The sequence below is a fragment of the Sinocyclocheilus rhinocerous genome, unplaced genomic scaffold (genome assembly GCF_001515625.1).
Source record: "Sinocyclocheilus rhinocerous isolate Xijiao unplaced genomic scaffold, SAMN03320098_v1.1 scaffold1007, whole genome shotgun sequence".
NCBI classification, from domain to species: Eukaryota; Metazoa; Chordata; class Actinopteri; order Cypriniformes; family Cyprinidae; genus Sinocyclocheilus; species Sinocyclocheilus rhinocerous.
This window is the reverse complement of record NW_015631056.1, coordinates 50,794-67,722: the sequence shown is the minus strand read 5'-3', so window position 1 is coordinate 67,722 and position 16,929 is coordinate 50,794. Positions and strand designations below refer to the sequence as shown.

General features: G+C 39.1%; 4 protein-coding genes across 5 annotated transcripts in view; 1 reads left to right on the top strand and 3 right to left on the bottom strand.

Moving 5' to 3' along the window:
• Positions 1 to 2,412: 2,412 nt before the first annotated feature.
• LOC107741433 (tumor necrosis factor receptor type 1-associated DEATH domain protein-like) lies at positions 2,413 to 7,299 on the bottom strand. 2 transcript variants are annotated; one of them, XM_016554159.1, is made up of 7 exons: positions 7,197 to 7,299; positions 6,843 to 6,911; positions 6,696 to 6,742; positions 6,458 to 6,611; positions 6,035 to 6,315; positions 3,031 to 3,157; positions 2,413 to 2,910 (listed from the first exon to the last, which is right to left on the bottom strand). In XM_016554159.1, the coding sequence occupies exons 3-7, from the start codon at positions 6,714 to 6,716 to the stop codon at positions 2,612 to 2,614; spliced, it is 882 nt and encodes a 293-aa protein (XP_016409645.1). In that variant the 5' UTR covers positions 6,717 to 6,742; positions 6,843 to 6,911; positions 7,197 to 7,299; the 3' UTR covers positions 2,413 to 2,611. The 2 variants fall into 2 exon arrangements, with proteins under 2 accessions (XP_016409645.1, XP_016409644.1); XM_016554158.1 differs by lacking the exon at positions 6,843 to 6,911.
• Positions 7,300 to 7,426: 127 nt separating this feature from the next.
• Positions 7,427 to 9,745, top strand: LOC107741432 (F-box/LRR-repeat protein 8-like). Its single transcript, XM_016554156.1, has 2 exons — positions 7,427 to 7,748; positions 8,423 to 9,745. Exons 1-2 carry the CDS (start codon positions 7,612 to 7,614, stop codon positions 9,387 to 9,389), a joined length of 1,104 nt encoding a protein of 367 aa, XP_016409642.1. The 5' UTR covers positions 7,427 to 7,611; the 3' UTR covers positions 9,390 to 9,745.
• A 396-nt stretch (positions 9,746 to 10,141) lies between these two features.
• LOC107741431 (prolyl 3-hydroxylase OGFOD1-like) lies at positions 10,142 to 14,915 on the bottom strand. The gene is made up of 13 exons (XM_016554155.1): positions 14,693 to 14,915; positions 14,384 to 14,529; positions 14,272 to 14,318; positions 14,094 to 14,194; positions 13,882 to 13,998; positions 13,513 to 13,604; positions 12,560 to 12,688; positions 12,356 to 12,469; positions 11,301 to 11,380; positions 10,907 to 11,163; positions 10,702 to 10,818; positions 10,502 to 10,560; positions 10,142 to 10,390 (listed from the first exon to the last, which is right to left on the bottom strand). Exons 1-13 carry the CDS (start codon positions 14,874 to 14,876, stop codon positions 10,232 to 10,234), a joined length of 1,602 nt encoding a protein of 533 aa, XP_016409641.1. The 5' UTR covers positions 14,877 to 14,915; the 3' UTR covers positions 10,142 to 10,231.
• A 786-nt stretch (positions 14,916 to 15,701) lies between these two features.
• The window catches only part of LOC107741425 (uncharacterized), an 8,690-nt gene continuing 7,462 nt past the window's right edge, over positions 15,702 to 16,929 (bottom strand). Inside the window, exons 13-14 of the mRNA XM_016554150.1 lie at positions 15,939 to 16,015; positions 15,702 to 15,847 (exon numbers count right to left, since the gene is read on the bottom strand). Of these exons, the coding sequence (XP_016409636.1) occupies positions 15,702 to 15,847; positions 15,939 to 16,015 (223 nt within the window). The remainder of the gene's footprint in view (positions 15,848 to 15,938; positions 16,016 to 16,929) is intronic.

The following is a 16,929-nucleotide window of genomic DNA, read 5'->3' as shown; positions in this document are numbered from 1 at the left end:
AAGCATCTGCAACGATGGAGCACAGATTCACTAATATATAAATACAAATATTCTCCCCCACACCCTCCCAATCTTACAGCTAAGATTGCTGTGAATTTCTCTAATGCCTAACCACTGCCATATGAGCCAGATGTTCTGCGGCTGGATTTTAGATAGCAACAGATAGTTAGATAGTGCTTTAGCAACTGTTATATGGGTGAGATGCTTTGAAAAAAATGAGATCACTGAGTGAGTTTTTAATATCTAGTGTAAATCTCTGGAGATCTTAGGATGTCATCACTCAACACTTTAAAATATATGCATGCACATGCATCATCATTTCACACTTAGTGTTATTCTTTTGGCTTTCTGATGTCGGTCAGAATGTCAATGTTTGCACAGAAGAATATTGTGAATGTTTGGGAAGGGAAATGTACATATACAAAATAAATAAATGCATATATTTCTAGGTAAAGATTAATACCTGACTGATTCTTTGAAATGTGACCAAGGGGAGGGGAAAATGTAATACATAACTTCAGCTTTGATTTCATGCCAAGCCCAGCCCTAACTGCACAGGACTCTTCACTTTCTGAACACACCAATGACACACATACAGGTCACTCTGATAGATTACTTTACTCAGATAAGAGCAATATCAAGCCACATAGACTGCTTAACATGCTTTTATCTTTATTACCAGGGTGGAGACAAAATCACAGACCCTCCTCCATAAGCTGTAACATCACAAGTATGTTGAAATATCATTACATAATCATATGCGAGTAGCATTTATATTTTGAGCAAATTAAAATCAAGGAAATCTTTACATTTATTCCCAAATGAAATTGTGAATAAAACATTTAACTAAGCATGTCACCGGACAGGAAACAACGGAACTGTTGAGTAATTTTCTCTGTTTTTTAATCACCAGGTTTTTCATAAATGAAAATGTTAGATTTCACTCTAGAAAACGACTAGGAGCTTCTAAATCCCCATAACTAAAATGAATGTGATCTCTTAACCATGTAATACTTTAATGGCAGGTCTGCGTAATGCTTTAATGGAGAAAGGCCTCATCCATTTCATTAATCTGACCGCCCTCAATAGATACCATTAAGCTAAAATTAATTTTTAAGAATAATAGCATCTCATAGCGTATTAAAACACAATCAGATCCAGATGTTGACTTTTTTATTCATTTTTCCTTTTTTTCCCTCCAACTGATATTTGACATTCATCTTACCACACCTTTTGCTCAGATCAAAAAAATACCCCAATCTTTTCTCCAAATGTTTCAGCTTACCGGAAAAGGTAGCAATATGCTACTGTAACGTGGGTTGGTGTTTATTTATAGAACCTCTGAATATTGATTTCAGGATTGAATTTCTAAAAACAATATACATTCAACTACAGTTCTTTAATACTGCCTCATGTCATATTTATCCTTTCTAGTCTCTTTTTAAAAAATTAGATCAATTTAGTGACCTATACTCAGTGGACTGGTTTTATAATCAGATTAAGCATGCTTTTGGACTAGAAAGCAGTTTATTTAGAAACATTATTATGAAAGTAATCTATAGTTCAGTAATATCCTTAATATGCATAACTGGAATTTGGTCCTGACAATTTAATTTTTTAAGTGGTGTCAAGCTCTGTATTTCCAGTTGTCTTTAACACTCTTTTATGAGTGATTTCATGTAATGTGCCGATTAAGAGTCAATCCATATGTGACCCTGGAGCACAAAAGCAGTCATAAGCAGCACAGGTATATTTGTAGCAATAGCCATAAATACATTGTATGGGTCAAAATTATCCATTTTTCTTTTATGCCAAAAATCATTAGGATTAAGATCATGTTCCATGAAGATATTTTGTAAATGTCCTACCGTAAATACATTCAAACTTAATTTTTGATTTGTAACATGCATTGCTAAGGACTTCATTTGGACAACTTTAAAGGCAATTTTCTCAATATTTAGATGTTTTTTGCACCCTCAGATTCCAGATTTTCAAATAGTTGTATCTCGGTCAAATATTGTCCTATTCTAACAAGCTTATTTATTCAGCTTTCAGATGCTGTATAAATCTAAATTAAAAAAAATTGACATTTATGACTGGTTTTGTGGTCCACGGTCACATATTAGTTGTGCTGTAGCAGTGGTCCTGCTACATTAAGTGCCTTCTAACAATAACACTGCTCCCTTCAATGTGGAGGGCAATTCACTGTTTAAAAACACACTCAAGTTCTGGAAGGTAAAGTGATGCTGTTTTTAGCATCTACAGTTTGTTGCTCTTATGCACATAACGACTCTGAGATGCAACTTTTCCTGACCTGATAAAACACAGACAGGACAATGTGGAGGACAAATCTTGAGTTATGCATGAAATATGCATGAAAAACTATTTATTTAAAACGTATTTCATTGTGGGCAGATGACAGGTGTTGGCAAATTTCAAGTAAGAGACAGATAGAAATTATAAGGTCATGACGAAAAACAATTCACAAAAATGAGAGTGCACACTCTTCAAATGTAACTATATATCTTGGAAACAATCACACATGTACAAAAAGAACACACACACACACACATATACATCACTCATTCATTGTACAGAGACTCGTACAGTCTCAATCTCGCGGCTGGATGCCCAACATGATCTCTGCCATGCTGGTCAGTTTTGTCTCTTCTAGTGCACTGATAAGACGGCTCAGTTTGGCACTCCTTCCCTCTGATTGGATGAAACGTCCAAGCAGTTGATAGGCCTGTTCATAAAGCCCTTCCCTCTCATACTCATAGGCGAGATTGTCGATAGCAGGGCCTTTTAGGGCACGGCAGTGCTTTTGTAAAGCCCGTCCCACTCGTTTCCAATCCCGTCCCACATGAGCAGCAAACCGTTGCTGGTCTGCTGAAGTCAAAGGCCTATCGTCTGAGAGCACGGGAAGGAGAAGACAAAAATCAAACAATTTGAATGTGAAAACTAGTCTGAGATCATAGAAATACAAATTTAAATTGCATCATCATATACATTTAAATAGTTAAAACTCACCAAAAACTCTTTCCTGAAACAGAAAGCAGTTCCTGGGCAGCTCCTGTGGTGGTTGACTGGGAGGACCGAAGCTGTTCTGCAGCTGCTGCTCCAACTGTGAGACCTCGTCATCTCGCAAACGCACAGGCTACAAAACAGCCATCCGTTAAATAAACAGCTGTTTATTTGAAAATATCTGAACCATATTGTTACATCCATAGAAGGTAAGGCTCAACCAGCAGCTGTTTAGTTAAAAAAAAGAGATTTACCATTTTTTTCAAAAGGTGTTAATTCCATTGGGAGTCTCACAATAATGAGATATTCTCTCACTGTTTTCATCAGAGCAAGACTGATACATCAGACTGGTTCAGATACCACCTGTACTTCTACTGAAAAGACATTTGCAAACACAATGTCCACGATGACATCAGGACAGAGAAGGACGGCTTTATAGCAAGAATATGCAAGAAGTCAGAGGCCTTCTGTTTACAGACCTGACTAGCTTTGGCATAAGAAGGTTCTTCTTCACATGTCACTCTGTGTTCAAGCCAAAATACACTTCACTTCACTGGTGTTATGAGTCATTTGTTTATTGTTTTTCAGCAATAATCTCTGAAATCTCAGCCAGACAGCAAACATTTCTGATTTTACATTAGAAAAATTTAAAATAGGGAAGGAAAAGGTTTGACAAAACCTTTAATTACTTTTTGCCAAATGTTTACTTACAAGTGAGCCTAAAGGAACTGAAAACTAATGGTTTTCACATCTCTGACTCTGCAAATGTAAAAACTAAAACTGATTCATAGTTTTTGGGTTTTGGGTTGCAGACAGCAGTGAAAACAGGTTAAATGCAAATTTAAAAAAATTGCAACCATATAATCACAGATAGAAAGTATAACAAAATAAAAAAAGACAGGAAAAAATGCTTCCCATATCTTTTGTTGTTGATGCCAACTCAAGCAAGTGCTTCTAGTTACTGCATCTAACTCTATAGCAGAAATTAGGCATTGTAGAAGTTGCCAGCGGATGCCAACATGTACAGGCGTGACAAATGTGTGACATCTGCTCATCCTCAAAAAACACTGCAGTGAATTATTGGCTGCCAAGAGCATTAAACCATCAATTTAGAAAGCAAATTAGTCTAATAGCTAATTCTTCTATTCAGCCTATTTTATCTGTTGTAATCATGTTAATAATGCATTTAATAATAATTTTATTTACTTTTGTACAACTTGACGTCCAAAGCAAAATTAAGGTACTAAATTTACATCAGAGAATCACTCTACCAAAATTTTTTTTTTTTTCACCATTGATATCTAATATTACAATACTGTTGCAATAATACAAAATTTGCTGACATTTCACAGTTGCTGCAGACACCGCATATAATCTACCACAAAAGCAGAATAAACAGGTTTCAGAACAGTACATATGTTTCAGCATTCACATTTTGTATGAAAAAACACCCTCGACATTTAGGTAGTTATCCGAAACATGCTTAGGCTATATGATCATATCAACTTAAAGGGGTCATATGACGCTGCTAAAAAGAAAAAAAAAATACTTACAGACTGTGAGTCAGAAGCGCCAGACTGTCCTTGAAAAGTTGGAACTGGCCAACTTTATAGAAACAGCCTTTGTGCCACAGACACATTGTAGTCTACACTTCCAGGATCAGGAAACAGTCCTCCGTAAAATGTGCTGCACACATCTGAATATTTGGGTTGAACAGTTCTGGAACAGTGTTGTAAATACAACTTAACCACTGATTTCTAGTTGTGTCCTCTTTTGGAAGGCCAAACAAAGTAGTTTCGCTTTCACAACGAAACACAGCGTCACACACGGCGGGCTTGAGTGAGGAACGGCCGGCCGATTCGACGAAGGGAGATGGTCCTCACTGCAGAACACAAGATCCAGGGGGCGTGGTTGGATCCAGATCCAACTCCTCCCACCTTACATATACCTAAACCTACCAATTTCCACCCCCTAGATGTGGATCCAACCACGCCCCCTGGATCTTGGTTTCTGCAGTGAGGGGCTACTGGACGAAGGAGCGGCCGGCGGGCTTGCGGCAACCACATGTGACGACCCCGGGCTGGACTCCGCTTCGTCCACGGTGAAAGCCGATCCGGCGATCCACAGCGCAACGTTGATGTATTTCCTCAGCGACCAGCACGGATCAGCTCCAGGCAAGAGGAAGCGGATATCGTTATCGGATATATTTACTACACAGAGCCGTTGCTCACTGACAAGCTGCGCAAAACCACGATCATATTTTGCGCATGTTTTGCGCAGCTTGTCAGTGAACAACGGCTCTGTGTAGTAAATGCTGCTCCATGTGAAAGCACGCACGTGATGGAGATGTGCAGCCCTACTACAGCGAGAATAAAGTTATGCCTTCTTTCTTTGAATGAACATTTGGGCGGTGTTATGCAAATCTTCCCACACTGTGACGTAGATATGTGGGGGTGTGTTTAAACGAGGCGTTTTAGGAGGGCGTGGACAAGTCTTAACTTTGATAAAGAATATCTCGTTGGGTTTGAGACTTTAGTCTTTGCAACTTTAGGGATCTTATCTATGCACGAACAGCTTGTAACACTCCAAAGAGAAAGGAAAATTTGAAATTGCATCATATGACCCCTTAATCTTATCAAATCTTTAATCTATGAACCTGTAGTTTCTTCTCAGAGCTGAAAATGTGTCAAGAACATGCTCAATTTTCATTCCTAATTTGTTATCCTTACTAAAGCTGTGTATTTGCTAGCAATACCGAAGGCCCTCTTGATTCGGGGAATTCCCAGCAACTATTTACACCAATGACCTTTTGGCCTAAATATACACTTAAATACGAATCATCGTATACTTTAAGGTCAGATTTTTTTTTTTTTAAACTACCTCTGTTAAGCAGCAGTGAACTGTGATTTCCTTCCGTTATCTGACGTTCTGTACACACAGCTGCTCATAAAAGTACAGAGCCGTATAAACCTATCCTGCCGGTCATATCAGCATAAACAAACACACATACCTGTGATTGGCGTATGTGCTCCAGACAGATCTCTAGATCTCGAAGGCTTTGGTCCAATGTATGTATGCCTGCTTTGAGCTGTGTTTCCATGACAACCCCATCAGGAAGAGTAAGAAGGCGTGAGGCATGCTGGGACAGAAACTGAAAAAGCGAACCACATGCATAGCTCTCCAGGAATCGCTGACAGGGAAGCATGGCCATGAATTTGAGTTCCACCCCAAGGAAGGGATCAGCATCGTGCAGTTTCAGGATTTCGTGCCCTTCCAGTCCACCAACAGAATCTGGATCAAAGACAGTTCGAACAGTATCAGTTGCAACACAAAGACATATAAATCTGTATAGCTAAAACGCCACACTCTTTTCATTTCTGTATAATTTGATTAACTCAATATGTACTTGGTGGCCACCTCTATTGACGCTTACCTATAAGGGTGAGTTTAATAACCTTGAACACGCTGAATTTCCCTTGCTCGTCTTTGTAAAGAGATAGAAGGTTGTGTGCTGGACTGCTACACCCCAAGAAAAGTACAGCACACCCTGAAAATGCAGCATCGTTGCCGTTGCGGTCATTTAACTTCTATAGATGAAGATAAAATCATACACACAATGTTAATTCACTTACAACAACATCTGGACAGACACAAATGTAAACACAATGTACCTTTGTGTCTATACTGTCCATCTTCTGATCAAACTCCTGTCTCAATCCTGTGAGTGTGAACAAATTACTCCACGTAAAAAACATAGACAAAGAAATTCTAAAAAAGCAGAATTCATTTAAGATCTTATTAGACTAACACAAAAATACATTATTTTGTGTGTGTTTTCAGGATGTAACCACTTCCTTATAAGGCTGTGAGCTTGATGGTCGATACTGCTACATAAATCGGGTCATAGGTTGGTGATAGTTAGATATGCGATGCACATGTTTACAGGTAACATGATACGTCACGTTTAAAAATGTTAACTGTTTACATTTTTGAGAGGTCGGTGGATAGAACATATACAAACACTCGCTCATGCAGACTCGTGGATTTATTTTTATTCATTTTAATGTTCTCGTGAACAAAAGTTTAACATAACGCAATACTGCTTGTCTTCAATTCACATAATAGCGAAAATGAAACCTGCGCTTTTGTTATATATATTACATGTTACTTACACAACGATTTGGTGAACTTTGTCTGAATGATAAGGAAGTCTAAACAGGCCTGCAAACTTGCACGAAGGAAACTTTCGAGGTGTCGAAGCACTGCCTTGACTACTAAGACACACCCACTGCAATGTTCCTTAATCTGATTGGTTAAGAGCCTCGCACATTCTATGTTGATTGGCTCAAAGCTCTACATCTGTTTTCATCGCTGCGTTTAACAACGGAACTCGTAACGCAGGAGGAAGTACAGAAGTTTGAGAACGTATATGCTTTTTTTTCAGAAGTCTGACAGACACACAGACAGCAGAGTCATCACGCACTGTGCTGGATTAAGAGGTTTTCGGTTATAATATCAGATAACGTGTTTCAAGTGTATTTTAACGTACCGCGGCTGACAGAAGATAAAGGGCTGATTTGGAATGGGATGGATCTGCCAGAAGAGATCCTTGCACATATTTTTTCTTTCCTGCCTTTACAGGACAAATGCAATGCATTTACTGTTTGTAAGGCTTGGTCTAATATCGTGACACATCCAAGCTCATGGAAAGATACTGAAGTCAGGTAAGAACTGTTGGTTTGTCTTGTATCCATGATATATTAGGAAACCCTTCCAAAGGATAATTTTATTACTTAGATATTGCTCTTTCATATCTCGGGAGACTTAATGGAGATCTCAGTTAAACTGCATGTAAGTATTAAATCTGTCTCACATGTTTCTCCTAAAAATTCCCAGGAGAAATACAAAGACTACATACAGAGTTACAATAAATAGAATATAGCTAGTATGATAAAGATAATTTAATGATAAATTATTGAATTTATATTAAAATGTATCACTTTTGATTGCAGACTGATATGTTGGCCACTTTGAGCACAGTTTGAGACATTGTTGAGATTTCCTTTGAGAAGAAGGAGCCTAAAAGTCTCCATTCGCTCTCCATTTCTCATTATAATCTCATTGCTGTCTAGGAGAAATTTTTGAGTTATTGAAGAGATCTCCTGTGTGATTTCTTTCTTCTTCTTCTCCATGGCCTTATATTTGACCAAAGGTTCTGTGCTGATTAAGTACCTTGATAAAAGCAGTTTACGTCATTAGTGAAGACTTTGTGCCATACACTACTATATTGTCATAAAATTTTGCCGCATGAACTTTAATGCATCATAATAACAAAATAATAAACATCAGAAATGATGCATGTTTTGCTCTGGGTGTCATATGTTATCTCTTGTCTTAGGTGTGAGTCAGGAACCAGTGTCCCCGACAGATATTCTGCTCTTCTGCCACTGGTCAGAAATTTGAAACTGAGAATGTGTCTGACCGATCCAGCCAATCGCAAAACAGCACTGTGGGTGCTGCGGCAGGCAGTTGCCAGGGGTGATGGGCGGCTGGAAGGACTTTCCATCTGTTGTGTGGGGAACACGCCTCTCTTTTATGCTGGTCAGGACCTGCAGCAAGGCTTAGTGGACATACTGACGAACGGGTCGTCCCTAACCGTGCTTGACCTAAGGGGTGTACCCTTCACCCTCAGCGACTCCTTCGTCAGGAGCATAGCCATGCTTTGCCCTGCTCTGCTAAGTCTTTACATCAACAATCACTCTCTGGTGTGTGGCGTCAACGCCGAAACTCTAAGGCAAACGTTGAAATGCTGCCAGTCGCTCAGCGTTCTTGGAGTTTTCCAGGCCAGTCTCTCACAAGACGTCTTTAAAGATCTCATGTTGCCAGAGCGACCAGCACTAAAGAAACTAGAGCTCCGTTGCGAACGCTCGCTCAAATACACCATGCCTCTCTGTGACCAGATATGGCTAGAGTTAAAACTGAGACACCCGCGTCTATGGGTGGAACTTGAGCTGGACCACACCCTGCCCGAATTGCACGTTCCAGGGGTACTGCAGCCCAGCATCCCTGTCCGATGTCTTCGGCTGCTCACTTGGACTTTGCTGTTGGATGAGGTTCGGATAGTCAGGCAGAGTTACGCAAACAAGCTAGAGGTTCTGGAGCTGCAGACAATCCCATCCCCTGAACTTAACTCTGAGCTGATAGCCTTAGCAAAGCAGTGTGTCAAGCTCCAAGAGGTTCACTGTTATTGTGTGGTCTCGCAGGAAGTAATAACAGCGTTCATCACAAACTGTCCAAATCTCTGCAGATTCACACTCAAAACACATAAAGAGGCTCACCCATGGACCTCTACTAAACTAAAGTAGTGCTCTTGCACAATTTTTCAGTCTAATCAAATAACTACATTTGTGAGACTGATTATGTGAAATTCTTTTACAGACGGTTGGATGTTCTTGTTTCCATTTAAGCTCAAGTTGCTCTTTGGATCATTCTCAAATCATGCTGGAGAATGTGATTCATGTACATTTTTCAATTAAACTTCACTCAAACAAACTTCACTTAAAATCACTCAAATATAACATATTATTCTGTCATCATTTACTCAGCCTCATGTCATTCCAAACCTGTACAACTTACTTTCTTCTGCAGAACACAAAAGAAGATATTTTGAACGTTGGGAACCAAACGACATTGGAACCCACTGACTTCCATTATATATATATATATATAAAAAACACATTTCTTAAAATATCTTCCTTTATGTTCAGAAGAATAAAGAAATGCATACAGGTTATAAATATGCATACAGTTTTAGAATGACATGAGGGTGAGTACATAATGCAGATGAACAACCTAAAATATAAACATTTTCACTAATGTCCTCTAGTAATGTAAATAGATTTAATTTGGTGTTTTAACACGTTATAGTTCTGTGATATAACACAATGGGCTTCAGATGAACACAAATGTCATTATTCATGTCTTAATTATTAACATTTATTGACATCAGAGCACAAATGCTCATTTAACAACCAAATGATTACATTTTATTTCAAGCATCACACTTAACACTGAATTTTTGTAGTTTGGAGTGAAACTGAAAATGAAAAATTTCAAAAATGAAAGTGCACTTATATTTCAAATTTATTTTTGTTTGTGTATATTAAGCTCAGAATGTTATGAAATATATGTCCAATGCACTCATTCATCATTCATAGTAGTTAAAAGAGAAGTCATAGAATGCTGCAGTATTCTGAGAAGAAAGTTGGCTGGAGCTGCTATTATTGATATGCTTGATGAACTTGAGGGTGTCTTTGTCTCTGTAGACCAGAGCGAGGGAGTTATCTTCAGGATACACTGTCAGGAGCTACAGAAAAAAACCCAGAATAAATAATGTGCACTAGTCTGCTGTGTTTGCATATGTTATAATAAACCATTAAATGAAAACAAACTGGCATTGTGTGACACCATCACCTACCTCCTCATCTTCATCATGTGCAATATAGGACGTAAATCCCCCAAACTCTGATTTCCACCCTGACAGAAAAAACAGGCTGATGTTTGTCTCGGATATTCTCTTGCACTTATTTCAACCCGTTGTCCCTCCATCAAAATTGAGTCATATTGAACACACTTATCAACTAATAACAAAAAGGACAAACATAAATTATTTCATACCAGCACAGCCCATGTGAAGCTGCAGATCCAATGCATACTCTCTTTTGACAGAGTCATGTAACAATGTATAGTCGCCATGCATCCAGCGACGCAGTTCTCCTACACAAGTAGGAGGTCCTGCAAGAATCCACAGGAAAAATTATTGTAGATGTAAAAATTGATCTTTGCAAAAAAAAAAAAAAAAAAGTATGCACATGCTGACTACCTTTGTCTTTCTTCTCAGTTGTTGAAGTATCAGCATCAGTATTGGATGCTGATGCTTGTGTATTTCCCTCTCCACCTCTGTTTTCTGTCTCACTCTTTCCATCTTCGTTCTCGCTCTCATCCTCATCACCGCACAGATAGTGTAGACGGAGACCGGTCAGGTTGGATAAGAGGATGAAGAATGACTCAGAGGAGAGGAGTTCCCAGCACTCCTGTACACAAGATGGGACGCTCTGCATATCTGCACAGCCATAATACCTAAACACAGCGATGGGCATTAATACATCAGCATATAAACATCACATGAAACTTACCAGAAAACAAAACGTGTAGAGACAGGAAGAGATTAATAGTTGAAATATTATCAAACTAAATACGGGTGGTTTACATCTCACCTCTTATTGGGTGGCCCCTTTCTTTCCCACTTGATTTCAGACGACTGCAGTGCACTGCGCACCTGTCTCAGTTTCTCCTCCTGGCAGTTAAAGGGCAGAATTCAGGATATCACCATTATAGATACTTGTAAGTGTGTGGAAATACAGTATGTTACAGTTTCTGATAAAGGCAGGTATTTATTAACATGAATACACTTTACACTATGGTTCAATTTGGAGTCCTATCCGGTTGTTGATTGAATAGAGACAGATCTAAATGTGAGCTTGCGTTTGGTCATAAGAAAGAGGCGGGATTTAATCTGACTAAATGATTGGAGAAGCCCAACATATGTCACTAGAGAGAAATTTGTCATTCTGGAAGATAGAGTTTAGACATTTCAATTAACATTAATTTAGCAAACTTAACTGAGAAGTGTTACCATTATGGAAGATCGAGTTTAGACATTTTAATAAAAAAATTATGAGGTCAAAACAATAAAAAAAAACAAAAAACAGATGCATGGATCAATAACTTGCATTTAGAAAAGATATAAAACTGAATTTCCATTTCATGGCAATTAACATTAATTTAGCAAACTTAACTGAGAAGTGTTACCATTAATGCATATGAAAAACTGTGTTTTGGCATATTCATTGTAATTTAGCTCTATTGGTATTGTACATATAGCACAATATAAGCATATTCTTGCATGTAGAGTCTGCAAATGTGACTCTTACATGTGCAACATTATAAATAAGTAACTTGGACACTTAATTATTTAAAACTTACTCTGACTACATGCCTCTAGTGTAGGCATTGGACATGTCACTAAATTTCACATCTTCAGGAATTTTTCCTTTGCATCAATTATACATGGACCTCCACAACAGCACAGACTAAAAGGGCCTTATGAAAGCATCTTCTGGCAGAGTTTATTTAACACTTAATATACACAATGTGTTTTGCTCATATGGTGCATTGCCAAACCCTGATGTACATATGTATATGTACTACTGTACATTAAACATAACTGAATATTTTTGTGTAATTAATAATGATGATGATGATGACTAACCTGTAAGAAAGTAGCCAAGCAAATCTCAGAACTCTCTTCGAATTCCTGCTGTACCCGAGCCTGATAGCGAGGATCCAGGTACATCTCATTCACCCACTCAAATAGCAAACTCTCCTATAACAAACACATATACACACTGTGTTTCAGATAGAGAAGATGCAGGCCAACCCACCAAAAACGCTCTCTCCTGCTAACTTGACTTACATCTCTGGGGATATGAGTGTGACGGGGAACTGGGGGTTCAATGTAGCGTGAGGGTCTTGGTAGAGAAGGGCCATGAAACCAACCACTCAGAGATAAACGGCACTTTTCCTCAGAAAGAACCTCTGCCACCTAAGAGAGTCAAGACTACAGTTTAGTTTGTTACAACAGATGTAAATCACTGATGAATGGAGAACCAATCCTTCTGACCAGTGTTGTGATTTGGTTCCTGTGACGAGTGGGGGCGGGGCCGAGAGCCGTGGGAACGGAGCGAGGCCGGTGGAGTAATTGATAATGAGCGACACCTGCACCACTCACCGGTCTCGAGTCCCACGGAGGAGCTCCGGAAGGATAAAAGGAGGAGTGACGACAGTGTCGGACGAGAGAGGACCAGGCCTGGATTTTATTTTGTGTTTTGGTTTTGTTTGTGCACGACAGTCGTCCGCGAGGGGCTGTCGCGCTATTTTGTGTTTATTTTAAAAACTCGCTCCGTTCCCCTGCCCCCGGCCCTGCAGGCCCTGCCCCCACTCGTCACAGTTCCCATTGACTTCCACTGGGAACCGAAACTAATTAGGTACCAACATTCTTGAAAATATCTTATTTTTTGTTCCACAGAAGAAAGAAAGTCATACAGGTCTGTAAAGACTATTAAAAATCATGTTTAATTGACATAACATTGAATCGGATGAAAAACTTAAACTTGAACAAAAATTAGAAATGTTGCCTTGCCAAGGCACTAAATTTACTAAAACATTTTTTTTTTTTAAATGTAAAGAAAAATTGAAGCATAATAAAATACATACATGAATGAATGCCAAAAGCACATAACAAAACTACTAACTAAAACTGAAAAGATAACTAAAATAAAAAAACATACAAATAAAAGCTCATTCAAAATATTAATAAATTCTATAATAGTATAAAAATCATACTGAAACAACACTGCTTCTAACTACCTGATGGAAGGAGACGGGGGACACTTCAAAAAAGACCAGAGAGTTCCAGCAAGGAAGCAGAGACTTGACAACACTCACAGACTGACAGTGTTCTGTGAAACATACACAATTATAATGAATTAATTAATTAAATAACAAACAATTAAATACATTTACACATGGTCCTCCTGTATGATTCATTAGAACATATTCCAAAGAAAAAAATGTCTGTTCTTATAATCTTTCATTAATATGTAACAACTTTTTAATGACTTTTTGTTGAATATCATGTTTCACGTTGATTCAAATGGCATGATTTAAGTTATTTTAAACTTAATAACAACAATTTTGTGGGTAAAATGACCCTATTTATGCTCTTGTATCACACACCATCAGTGCTGAACAGGTCCAGTGTCCCTCCATCTTTCACCTCCCAGGGAGGTACCAGATAGAGGATGAACGCAACTCTTCGTCCCTCCAGCTCATCATCGTGACACAGCAAAACATCTGCACACAGAGCAGCGAGAGACGTCAAGACCAGCTGCACATCATCTCCTTGTCTACACCCCAGTGATTTGTCGAGAAGTGGTCAGATGGTTTACCTGTATGCTCGTACTTTGCACAGGATATATCGACAGTCGCCTCCAGATCCACCTGCAACACTTCTGACAACCAGACACGAAACTCCCCAAAAATCACAGACCTGAGATCCCAACAAACACCACATCTGTGAGCAAGTCAATGACAGAAACTTAAACACAGAAGCTCATTTGAACTCACCTTATTTGTGAGATATGATCTTCCTTTCTCTCTCCCAGATCATCTGACTGCAGAAGAAACAGGACTCAGTATCCACTTCTTCATAATATATAGCTATGATTCAAACTTATACCTGTTGAAACTTGTACAAATCATTTGACTTGCTGTTGAAATTCAGCTGCAGGAGCTCTGCTTGCAGACTTTCCACAAAGCTCTCACTCTGCAGGAAACGAGTGATCTGACAGTGAGGGAAGGGCTCACAGTCCAGGTGGATATTACCTGGAACAGAGACCAGAGAATTCACAGACATGACAGATACACAGACCAGTTTGCTTCATCTGCAAAAAGCAAATTGATTCTGCTCTTTTCTGCTAACAGTAACTCTGTAAAAGACTGTTGAACTCGTGTAAGCTCACTGTGTCACGTGGGTGGACAAACATACCATTAGTGTAGCTCTCTTTCCTCTGCCATGCGTCTCTCATGCCTTTCTGGACAGCTTCATCTCTCAAATCCGAATTAATCACGGCGAGTTCGCCTCGTTTCTCTTTCTTATTCCTTTTACCCGTTGCGGGATCATTCTGTCGCTTTTTAGCTGGCATAACAACCCAGGGGGACTTTTGTTTCATTTCCTTGGCTCTTCTTCGTGCAGATTCAATCAGAGGCGCTTTTGGATCTGTACTGCCCCTCCAGGTCAGCTGTGGAATAGCGCAGAGTTTCTCTGAAAACGTATTGAAATCAGATTCTGATTCAATACTATGTCCAAAAAACAATAAATACACTACTGTTCAAAAGTTTGCGATCAGTAAAATGTATAATGTTTTTTTTTAAATACAGTAAAACAGTAATATTGTGAAATTTAAAATAACTACTTTACAGTTTTTCACATTTGCTAAAACACTAAACCCCATTCTCTGAACCAAATTCTCAATAGCCTAAACCAATTTGTCAAATAAATCACTCTTTCTGCAAAACCTTAAACAAGCTCAGGCAGTTTAGACACTGTTTGCAGATCTCACGCACTCTTTTTGCAAAACTCTAAACACATTCTCACTCACTAAAACGCAATTTGCACTGTGATAAACTTGTGATGCAAAACCCTAATCACAAGAAAGCAAAAGTTAAGCACAAGTGCAACACGGTTGTCATCATTTACACACAATAATTCAAAACGGTTCACACTTGTTTCTAAATATGTGAATGTACACAATAAAAGCCAGTTCAAAGTGCACAGATGGCATGGGTGCATCCATCAATCTGAGAGGTACGGAAGAGTGCGTATATGAGATGGAGGAAGAGGAGGACGAGAAAGAGCAAGACCAAGAACAGTCATTTAAGATGCAATCAGAGCTACTGTGATAGACCATGTTCTTGTGCGTGGAATGACAGAGGCAGGACAGAGTTCAACCTAATTTGAGCAGATTCTCTGTGGCCACCATAATGCGTTGTAAAGTTCAAAGGAACGGCAAAAGAAGAGTGGAGGAGAATCTTGTGTAGAATTGCAAGACAGGGTGGAAGAACAGGCCTGTGGTGACATAAACGTGCTGCCATGTCAAGGCTGGATCAGCCACACCAGAGGGTTTTTTTCCCCATTGCCTGCCTGCAATGTAGAAGAAGTCCTCTGATTCTTTTTTTTACACATATATATGTATGCATGTATATACAGTGGTGTGAAAAAGTGTTGGATGAACCAGCTTCAGCGCTGACATCTCCACAGTCAGAGGTCCCCAGATAACGCACCGCCCACTGTATCAGATGCCCTGGGATTCTAGACACACACACACACACACACAGGTAGAAACCAGCAACTACCAATTAATAGATCTTGGATATGAGGGGTGTAGATCACAGTGGTTAGGACAAGTTGGAAGACAATGGCTTCATTCCCAGGTGATTGGTTTTACTCTTCATTCTGTATCGCTAGTTTTACACACTTATGTCCGCTGTCTAACTAACACTCTGCTCTCTTTTTTTTTCTCCGATGCTGATCTGGTGTTCAAATTTCACACTTACAAAGCTTTATTAAAGGTACACTAGCAGTCAAAAGCAGTCAAAAATGAAGACGGACACAGTTTTGTTTTATCCAGCTGTATTTACTCTGTAAAACTGTAAAACAGAATCACTGAGTTGGAAAAAGGATCACCCCTCCTAAAAATGACTTGTAAACTCAATCAGGTGTAGCTAATCACCTTCTCAATGGCACACAAAGCCATTTGACTTTCAACTGTGATCAGCTGTGGTCATTTTGATTAGCTCAGCATGAAAAGAGCTTTCCTAGAGCATTTAGTAGTGCAATTGAAGCAAACAATCAACTATGGGTGGCAAGGTACTGTCAAAAGATCTCCAGGATAAAGCTGTGGACAGGCACAAAACAACTCAAAGGCTTTATCCATGCCTAGAAGCACAGTGAACTCTATTATTAAGAAGTGGAAGGTATTTGGTACAACACCGACCCTCCCTGGATCAGGACGTCACTCCAGACTGGATGAAAGAGCCAGGAGGAAAGTGGTCAGAGAGGCTACCAAGAGGTCTACAGCAACTCTGAAGCAGTTGCAGGAATTTATGATAAAGAGTGGTCATTGTGTGCATATGACAACAATATCACAAATTCTCCACAAATGTGGCTTGTATGGGAGGGTTGCAAGAAAAAAGTCACTCCTCAAGAGAGGCCACATGCAGTCA

Bases quoted from the DNA above. Each gene is read 5' to 3' on its own strand.
- LOC107741431 (XM_016554155.1), bottom strand. From the start codon at position 14,876: ATGAAACAAAAGTCCCCCTGGGTTGTTATGCCAGCTAAAAAGCGACAG. The intron at 14,530-14,692 runs GTATGTTTGTCC...TCTCTGTTCCAG, and splicing joins GAAAGAGAGCTACACTAATG to GTAATATCCACCTGGACTGT. The intron at 11,164-11,300 runs GTGAGATGTAAA...CGCTGTGTTTAG, and splicing joins AAGGGGCCACCCAATAAGAG to GTATTATGGCTGTGCAGATA.
- LOC107741433 (XM_016554159.1), bottom strand. From the start codon at position 6,716: ATGGACAGTATAGACACAAAG. The intron at 6,612-6,695 runs GTACATTGTGTT...CTTCATCTATAG, and splicing joins TGGACAGTATAGACACAAAG to AAGTTAAATGACCGCAACGG. The intron at 2,911-3,030 runs GTGAGTTTTAAC...CCGTGCTCTCAG, and splicing joins GTTTCAGGAAAGAGTTTTTG to ACGATAGGCCTTTGACTTCA.
- LOC107741432 (XM_016554156.1), top strand. From the start codon at position 7,612: ATGGATCTGCCAGAAGAGATCCTTGCACATATTTTTTCTTTCCTGCCT. The intron at 7,749-8,422 runs GTAAGAACTGTT...CTCTTGTCTTAG, and splicing joins TGGAAAGATACTGAAGTCAG to GTGTGAGTCAGGAACCAGTG.